General features: G+C 32.4%; 1 protein-coding gene across 1 annotated transcript; it reads right to left on the reverse strand.

The window, feature by feature from the left end:
* Positions 1-7148: 7148 nt before the first annotated feature.
* On the reverse strand, positions 7149-8897 carry LOC143549687 (9-cis-epoxycarotenoid dioxygenase NCED2, chloroplastic-like). The gene has a single exon (XM_077040538.1). It carries the CDS (start codon positions 8893-8895, stop codon positions 7162-7164), a length of 1734 nt encoding a protein of 577 aa, XP_076896653.1. The 5' UTR covers positions 8896-8897; the 3' UTR covers positions 7149-7161.
* Between the last annotated feature and the right edge of the window lie 1711 nt (positions 8898-10608).

The raw sequence follows: 10608 nt of genomic DNA on the forward strand, positions 1-10608 counted from the left end.
CATACCCATCAGCCTAATTAACCCATTTTCAAGTTCCAACTATTAGGAGTGAGCAGAAAACAGAATTAACCGAACTGAAACCGAATTAACCGAAAAAACTGAACCGAATAAACCGAACCGAAGCATTAACCGACGGTTAATTTTTGTATTTTAGAAAAACCGAATTTTCGGTTTCGGTTTTGTTTTCCATTTTTAAAATACCGAAAAAAATCGAATCGAAACGATTGATGGAGATGAAAATTATGAAGATGATAAGACTGAGACTAAACTTTGAAAATGATGAATGAAGATTATGACTAAACTTTTAGTTTTTTTTTTATTAAAAACTTTATTGAATTTTAAACTTTATTAATCTATCAACTTTTTATTCGTATGATTTCACGTGACATGTGTCTATTTTTGTATTTAATATATTTGTGTTACTCAAATATATTCTGACAAGCTTAAAGTCATCATCTTCATTTTGAAAATTTTTGTAATGTCTACACATAATTGGAAAAAAAACCGACTATAACCGAATCGACACCGAAAAACCGAAAACCAAAAAACCAAAACCGAACGGTTTGTATATTAAAAAACCGAGGACTTCGGTTTCGGTTTTATCTAAAAACCGAACCGTGCTCAGCCCTACCAACTATACTTAATCCCAAACAAATTTACGTATATATGTAGGGGGAATAATCAAAAGAGAACTCCTCCTTATAAAGAGAACCAGATCGAGAACTAATAAGGAACTCATGAAAACTCGACACATACATGATTTTTTTTTAAATTCTCGTTTATTTTATTATAAGGTCACCTTTCTTAAAAAAAAACAAAAAAAAAACGATCACAATTTTTGACACGATACATATATGTGTAATAAAACAAGATTACATATATGTAATTTCACGATCGACATTTTTTTCCTAAATTTTTGTAAAGAATAAAAGAAAAACAATAATTAAGTTTTCGCGAGTTCATTATTAGTTCTCTAATTCTCCTTTCAAGAGTAGTTCTCTCTTGATCTCACTCTTGCATGCATGCATGTATACATATATAGATGCGTATATGGGGATGGTCGTCTAAAAGGCGAAGATACCGAAGAAGCACATATAGACAAGGATGAGATATCACAAGGAATGACGACCCCAATTACAAATGAAGAATCATTTATGATGGAGAACTACACAATAGATCGGGTTTTGGCGATGATTATTAAAAAACGATGATTAAACATCAAGCGACGACATGGATTAAACACCAAGAGGTATAACGTATTGTGATTTTTTAAATAATGTATAGTAATTTATAAAAAATATAAATAAATAATGAACTTGTGGTTTTTTTATATATTTTATGAATTCAAAATACTTTTACTTATAAAAATTAACCGGCTCCTGAATCTATCTGATTCCTATAGGTTTCAATTTTTCAAACATAAAACCGGTTTCAAACCGAACAACCTCTTAATGGAACTGGCTTATTAGGGATGAACATTTTTTTCATGCATGCATCGTCCAGGTACCGTATCAAACCGATATCGACGAACGCCATCGGCATCAATACCCGTATTATGTTTTGGGCTTCGGTTTCCCTTAGTTTTGGTATTTTTAATGATTTTGGTATCCACGAGTATCAAACCAACAAAATCGGTATGGTATTCAATGTTAATTATTTTCACTCGTTATCGGTTTTGATATTTTTCAGTACGGTATAGATCTCATCCCTAGTTTTGACCGTCGTTGACTCCAACTGAAACCGGTTGATGAAAATATCCGGTTTTATTTACATGTATTTGTCATTTATTTTACTTCTCATGCACTACATAAAATGGCCACCGTCTCAATATTAAAGTTATCCACTTATGCTAAAGATGAATGACTGATCATCATCCGTACGAAATTCTAAATATTTCTGTTAGCTCTAGTGGAAGTATGGGTGAGTGGTGGATACTCGGAGTTTGGTGATCACCGGTTAAAATAGCTCTATAATTCTATATTGAGTTACCCGCTTTCTTCTAACTTGTGCATGGAGCACTTTTTATAAACCCCGTGGATTAGTAACCTACAATATGTAATGCTAATTCATAACTGTATTACCAAACTATGTTTTAAGTGTTTAATTTAGTTAACCTATTGATCATAATAACTAATTAAAGCAGTAGAACCCATTTCGTTGACCAAAAAAATATGTAAAAAACAATTGCACAAGACAAATTGATCTCAAGTTCAAGCATTAGTATCCATCTTTTCTTCTTCCCATAATTCATGTTGGAAGTTACGCTCAAGTGCTCAATTTTTTTTCTTAATCTTATAAATTTTAAAAAATATTGATCTCCAGGATGATAAAGATTAGTTAGAATAAAAAGGAGACAATATATGAATTTTAGGTTTTGTTTTTCAAGTTTACAAAGTTACACATATGTATCTCATTGAGGTACATATATGCAATTAACTTCATGAGTTATATATGTTTTTTTTGTTTCTATAAGTTTTTTTTATTCCTAATCTTAGAATAAAAAGAATTATTTTTTTTTATAAAAATTCATTGGTTAGTTAAGAAAAGAGTTTTCTCGATTTTTTCGTATATTTTACCTTTCTCATGATTCCTTCCATATTTACACACACATACACACACCAATTCTTGCATTTGATAGTTTACTTTTTAGAACTTGTTTCGTTTTAAAGCGAGATGTTACATGTATCTGTTACGTAAGAGTGATATCATGATCTTCTTAGTGAAGCAAGAGTGGAAAATTAGGCACGGTTTAACCATCACGTTTGGGAACCCATTTATATCGAAGAGATCAAATCTTAGTTTACTAAATCACGGCCAGTTAAATCAAAATGACTAGGACCAATATTATATCATTGTGTCTTCATAAATAGAAAAAGTACAAACGAGACGTATTTGGCAAATGATAAACTTGAGGAACAAGTGGTGTGCGCTTCGTCTTGTTTTATCCTTAGATATTTTCCTTGCGTGAGATGACATCTATGCAATAATATAATAATGTTGAAGCTTGCAAAAGAACATATATTTCTATTTCTCTCCCCGCTACATCTGCTAGCACTAGGATGCCTTGTTTCATAGGGATCAAACATATTCCACACAATAACATTTAATTCCTTTTTCTTGACCTAACATTTATTGCTTTGTTACAAAACTTCGCAATCGAATAATAAGTTTAATATCTCCCCATCTCTATCCTCGATCTATAGTCATTCTAGAGAGAGATATAGAGAGAGAGAGAGAGAGAGAGAGAATGTGTATGTTTTCAATTCGTGAGTTCCTTTTTTGACTATATAATCGAAAAAGGCACAAAAGAGAAGAATATTGCTCTCTTATTCGAAGAAAAAGTAGAATGATAAGTCTCCAGCATGCTTTAAATCTATTTTGTTTTTATGGTATTTCACACAAACATCCTTTAAAAAAACGTACATATGCTTGAAGCTTGTCACGAAACTCCGGATATCTGACTTTGAGCACCCCTACTTTTACGTAACTAATCCTATATATACGGTTTTTTTCTTTTCTTTTTCTTTTTTTTTTGACAAATTTTGTATTCTAACTATTTATGCATGTATATATAAATGCAAGGCAAAAATAACAAACCTAAATCTCTTTACTTTTATCAAGTGTGGTTCATGTTTTCGAAAATTTTACTTATATATGTATATATTTATGTTAAGAACTTAAGATTGAATTATTTTGAGAACAAAAGAGCAAATGTCTATGTTATTTACATTAAAAAAACCATCAAACTAATGTGTTTAAATGTTTTTTTTTAATTTTAACGTTAAGTACGATGTATAGGGTTATGTGCAGGATATACATACACCCACACATGTGTAGTTTCTATAAATAACTGGATTTTGTCTATTTGATTTTGTTATATATTTTTTCATATGTTTTTATTCTATATATTATTTAGAATGTTAGAAAAGATGAATAAATATTGCACTTTTTGATAAATTTCTTTTATAATTATTATTTTAATTTTAAAGCATTTATAATTAATTATAAGAAAGGGCTTACGGTGCAACTCGTTAACTGTTTGTTCCTGTCTTGATGCAAACTTTATTATGATTTAAATTATTAAATATTTCTATAAAAACAATTATAATTTATTATGTTCTCTCTCTATGTGTGTGTATGCATGCATTAAAGAGATGTAATAAAAATGTATAAAAAAGTAAAAATAGTATTATGGTCGGTGCAATTTGATTGATGAATCAAAAGTGGTCTTCTGTGGGCGTGAGTCACGACTGGCCTTCCAAGGCAATATATACACCACCCTACCACCAACTTGGGTGCCTTTGGTCCAAGCCCCACTTGTTTGCAATAGATGAAACAAAACACATACACGCATTTACAGACCCATTTCCTTGTTCCTACCCTGCCCTGATCCTACCCTACTACGCGTTACTACAAAAACACCTTTTACAAACTTATGGCAGATATTCAATTGCCGGCAGAAATTTAACATCTTTGAATCTTTCTATATTAACTTCAACACTAGTGGAGAAAGGCATGTTTATTAGGTGTATGAGAGGTGTGTCACTTTCATAATGACTAGCATACATTAATTAATTCCTGAGTTTTTGAAGTTTATAAAGGTTTGTTCTTATAAAGGTGATTACATGCCATTGGCTATATGGTCCAATGGCATTAGAGTGATGCTTAAAACTTGATATCTTATGGTTTCAGGTTTGAAACCGGACTCGATCAAGGGTGGGTTTTCATTGAGGTTGGTTTTCTCTTTGATGGCGTTTTTGTGTGAGTTAGGTCTGAAGCGTCAAAATCAATATCAACGGTTGACATTCCGTCTTCAAAAAAGACGTATTTAGATATTAAGGGTAGTTACAAAAGTTGTTAAATAATAATAATAATAATAATAAAGGTGATTTCATCTTAGCTAGCAATTGATAAGTGTCTTGAGAGGATGAAAGGTAGTGTCTTGAGAGGATGAAAGGTATGTAAACCTTACATCTATTCTTGAGGATAGAGAGGTTGTTTATGTGATGACCCTTAACTCTAAAACACATAATAGATAAATTAATATACAGAAGATATATAAGACTAGTTTTATCAACAAACCAGCCTAACCCAACAATTTAATAAAAAACTAATTTCTTTTTCTTTCACATACACAATCCAACCTAACCCAATTTTTCACTTTCATTCCCAACCCAACCTAATTATTTTAATACATATATTTATTTAGGTTTTAATTTATTCTATAAAATTTATTAAAATAAAAAAAAAATGTTTATTTTTTAAATTGTATTATTTTAAATATAAAAAGTATTAAAAAACTTGAATTTTTTACAAGTAACAAAACTAATTTTACATATAATAATCTTATAAAAATACACGTTTTTAAAAGTGCTTCGTTTCTAACAAAATTTATATCGAAATGCTCATAAAAATAAACTAAATAAGACTGTGTTTTTAACTTTCTAAAATAAGTTAAATAATATAGATTATTAAACAAAATCAAATTATATACAAAAAAAATTGTTTGAAAGAAAAGAATGAAAAAGGAATATTTAAATGAAGTTGGGTCATGGTCTAGGTTGATCTCCTGGCTTGGGTTATGCACTATAGCTAATTTAATTTATTTTTTAATAGGTAAATAATGTAACAACCTCATAGAAGATTATTGATAAAGCTAGTCTAAGCAAAAAAGCAGACAATAACAAAAAAAAAAAGTAATGAATGAGTAGAGCATGGTATAAGTATAGAAAAATAACACTATAAAACAATATATATATAGATATAAATATAAGAAACCAATCACATGTTATAAAATCCAACTAAAATGTAGAAAAATTCGAAGTCTATGTTATATCGATGACACATTTGTACCCTTCCTTTAAAATCCTTAACGTTAATCATATGTCTTCACAAACTCCTATTTTAAGTCATGTTATCAGAGATGTGCATAGTAGTAAATCATGTCTGATCCATTCAACCCACGTCAACTTATGCCTGCCTCTATTCTTCCACCCCCTATCATAGTGAGGGTTCCTAATGCTCTAATTGGCCCTGTCATATGCTTCCTTTTCATATGTCTAAATCATCTCAATTTTCTTTCCTTAATCTTAGATGATATACTAGTTAATCCTGATATTTTTTTCCTAAAAACCTTTTTATTTGCCTAGCCTTGTGTGCCTACACATCTACCTCACTAGCCTTATCTTTGATACCTCTATCACGCGTGTTTGTGTTTTCTTGATGGCTAAACAATCTGTCTCATATAGCATAGTTGGTCTAACCACAACCTTATAAAACCTGATGACTCTCTCATCTAGTTTAGTTGGGAACCTTTTGCCACATAAGGCTCAATGATTGCTCTCCACTTACACCAACAAACCTAGCTTGAAATTATAGAATATGTATGAGTTAGTTGATAAAAAAAAGTCTCAAATAATTTCAAATCACAACTTAATCCGTCAAAAGATTAAAAAATCATGGTTTTATAAAGCTTTTGGATATCTTAACATAATTGTGGCAAAACCATGGGCACTAATTATTGTGACTTATGTATTAGTTATTAAAAAATCACATTAGATGGTATAAGATGCATTATAAATATCTCTGTACATATGATTAGATAAAATCATTGTTTATGGCCGCTTGTTAGGATCGTTTTAATTAAAAATAAATAAATAAGTAATAAAATAATAAAATAAAATAACCTATGGATTACAAACATAATATTGCATGCTTTAGGTTTTCAACTATAAAGAGTTCCCATCTCAAAATATTAGAGATTAGAAAACAAAAAATTAATAAATAAAAGGTGATAATACGAGAACAAAAGGAAATTAAAAAGCAAAGACGATTGGTAATTACGTTACAACAAATTTCCCAAAAACTGTATATTTTTCAATCATTGAAACCAGATAACATCAGAAACCAGCTGAGCTTCAGTCCAAAATCTACAAGCTTGGTTCCTCCACAAACCATACAACCTAAAAATTAATAAACAAAATAAAAAAAAAAACCTATGAATCAACAATCTTAAGAAGACTCCGGGGATGTGAGCCACAATCCCTCAGGCATATCTCCTTAATTAGTTCTAACCTTAAGTACTTCTAACCACTATACAGTATACACATGTATTTGTGTGTATAGATGTATGTGTACGCATAACATACATGCTTTTAATTATTATGCTTGTTGTGCCAAGTCCTTTGAGCTTATGAAAGTCCCATGAAATCCATAAGGAACCCTTGTAGGCAGTTTTACACAAGCTTCCATCTCCATAGTCATGGCGTTTATTATTTGTAGCTCTGATTTCCATGTCTTCTCATCATGAACAAATGCCAAAACATAACCATCATCTTCTCTTTCGGAGTTCGGATCACTCGGAAGAAAAAATGGCTCGCCGCCGTACCTATTCTCGCCGTATAAATACTTCTTTATGTCGCCGCTAACCAAGTCCACCTTTGCAAAACCCGAAACTTTAGGCCATGGTTCGGCAATGGCAAGGTACGCAAACTGCGGTTTTCGACCTAGTTTGTCTCGGTTCACCATACCCGCTTCAAGGTTGACTTGTTCAGATTGTTTAAGGATTCGGCGTTTGGTAGATTTACGAGTTTTTAAATTGATCCGAATTTCGGATAATATACTTTCCAGATTCTCCTCGGACTCGTTGAAAATTGAGTCCGGGGGAGTCATGCATGACCCGATGACAACGACTTCGTTTGTCTCGGGTTCTTCCCACGCATTCCATAAATGGAAACAAAATGTTTCCGGGGAGTTAACCCATATCATTTCGTCTGAGGACGTCGCGTTTTTCGACAATATCCCAAAACGCGACATTTTATTATTGTCATAAACCACGGGCGACCCGCCTTTTATCATTTCCTGTAACTTAAACACGACCTGTTGATCCGGAACAACTACATAGTTTTCCGTGATTGCGAAATCATGCATCATCGTCGGCACGTCCAACGTGATTTCTACGTCTCCCGACTTCTCCCCGTCTTTCGAAAACTTAAAGTACTTAAGATACGGCTTTTGCACAACATCATAGCTCAACGCGAACATCTCTCCGGTCACGGGGTCTATTTTTGGGTGCGCGATCATTGTCGACGTTAATTGCTCCGAAAAATCATACCGTCCCACCGTCTCTATGTCCGAAGACGAAGTAATCTTAATATGATACGGTAAATCGTCTTCGGACATAGCAAGCAACCGGTTGTTGAAATAAACCAAACCCGCGTTCGCAACGCCCATACCTTTATCATTATGAACCAAACCTAATAAAGACCGAGCGTAAAACAAAGCTAACCGAGCCACACCCGAATGCCCATGAAGCTCACCGATGGCTTTCGGGAAAACCGGCCGCCCGAGTTCTCTTTCTTGAACAAGCCGGTAAGTTTTGGTCAATTTACACGAGTAACTAACCGAGTTACCATCGAATGTGACCGCGTGAACCATACCGTCACCATCGAACAGATGATGACCGGCTACGGGTTCGAAAAGCGGGTTGGCTCCGTTCCTTACGTATACGCCGTTAACACAATCGGGTATGGATCCGGAAACGGTTAAATTATGCTTGACTGATTGCTCGGGCACGGGCGCGTAGTTCCCGGAGATTTGTACCCTCGGGTCGGATGTTTTGGGTAGGGGAGTGTTGCTTTCGCTTGATATTAAAGCGGATTCGAACATATCTAATGCGGTTGCTGCAGCGCGTTGTAGAAAGTTCCATTGTAATGGATAATGGTGTTCTCTCATGGTAACGGAAGGTGGGAAGTGAAGTAGTGAAGAGGATTGTAAGGCTGCACAGTTGATTGTGTGTTTTCTTGAAGGTTTGCATGATTTGGTGGGTGTTTGGTGTTTGATTTTGGATGAGAAAGAAGGTGGGAGTAAGGATGATGTATAAGGATTTGTAGCCATTGGTTAATGTTGGTTAATATGAATATGAAGAAAGTTTGAAAGTGTGAGGAGGGTGGAGAATGAGAGGGGTAATAAATAGAGGTCGGTGGGCTCCACAGGCGACAACAAAAGAGAAGACCACGTGTAAATTATATGACATAGGACATGACAATATATGTTTGTTGACCATTGTGTTTTGGAGTGTGAGTGGTGAGGTTAGTTTGTTAAAAAGGAATTAGGAAAGGAAATTGTAGAATTAATGTCGTGTGTAAAAGGAGAAAGTTTCTTAGTCTTCTACTTCAATATTTTTGATAGTAAAATATGATGGTGGGCAATGGGCATTCTCAATTTTAATTTATCCTTTTATATTCATGAAAAGTTGTAACTGTATTCAAATCGAATCGAATATGAATTTGTGATTTAACTGAGTTGGAATGTTATGATTTTTATTTTTTGAACCTGGATTCGAATTAGATTCGGTTGATTCGATTCAAATTTGAATCGAATTAGAAATTCGAACTTTATTCAAATCGAATTCAAAGTTAGTAGATTCAAATTCAATTTCGAATACCATTCGAATCAAATTTTGATTTCTTTTCGAGTTCGACTGGAATATTAAACACCTCTACCATAAATGCATGAGAATACGCCAAAACTCTGTTAAATAGATCAAGAATTTAAAAAATATAATACATATCTATTTTTCTTTTTTAAATCATGAAGTATATAAAATTTAAGATAATGGTGTATTTACCAATGAGGTGGTGGTCCATTATCGAAGAAAAAATATTTAGTCACATGAGTTTAGGAGGGGGGTGTTGAATTGAAGTCCTATAGATAACAATGATTAAAATAAGTTTTGTAAGAAGAAGAAAAGGATGATGGTGTATCGGTGTATTTGGTAAAACCAAATGGGCTCAACTGGTGTGATGGACAAGGAATATATTTTACACAAAGGTGTTTGTGCAGTTGTGCTTATTCGCTCTAATTGGAGCCAAATGGGCTCAAATGATGTCAAATATCTGCTGTGTGCTGACCAAGAAAAGTAACTTTCCTCTATATTTCACCAGAAAGAGATTTGACATTTTCTAAGAAGAAAAAATATCAACGAAAAAGATTGGTCCATATACCAACGAACTGAAAACTCTAATTTAGCACCAATACACCAATCAAATACAGGCATAACCTTTTTGAAACGTGTGGAAAACTCTAGTTTAGCAATAATATATCGATCAAATACTGACATAACGGAACTTTCTTTAAAATGCGTGGAAAAGTTCCGACCCATTTCCGACAAAATGTTTTAAGTTTTATATGTTTCGTTTTTACTGGAAATGTGTGGAAAACGTCAGACGCATCTCAAACAAACTACTTAATATTTTTTTTATTTTTTAATTTTTCTCAAAAATGAGTAGGATACTAATTTGATTTTAAAATATTAAAAAAAAAATAAAAATCAGTAATGATTAATATTTATTTTATATTAAAAATATATTTTTTACAAACTTTATATTTAATAAAATTTATACCAGTATGTTTACAAATCTGTATTTTTAGATTTCTTAATAAAATTTAAAATTATACTGAACAAGTCTGTATTTTTAGATTTTTTAAAAATCTTAAATATTAGAGTTATTAAAAAATCAATATTATAATTAAAACTAATTAGTGTGAAAGAAAAAAGGCAAAATAAATCAAAATAAAACTATAGATATTTTGACATGTGAAGTGAGG

This window comes from Bidens hawaiensis, unplaced genomic scaffold, assembly GCF_021521415.1.
Source record: "Bidens hawaiensis isolate Kalapana, Puna unplaced genomic scaffold, B.hawaiensis_p1.1 tig00015763_1, whole genome shotgun sequence".
Lineage (NCBI taxonomy): Eukaryota > Viridiplantae > Streptophyta > Magnoliopsida > Asterales > Asteraceae > Bidens > Bidens hawaiensis.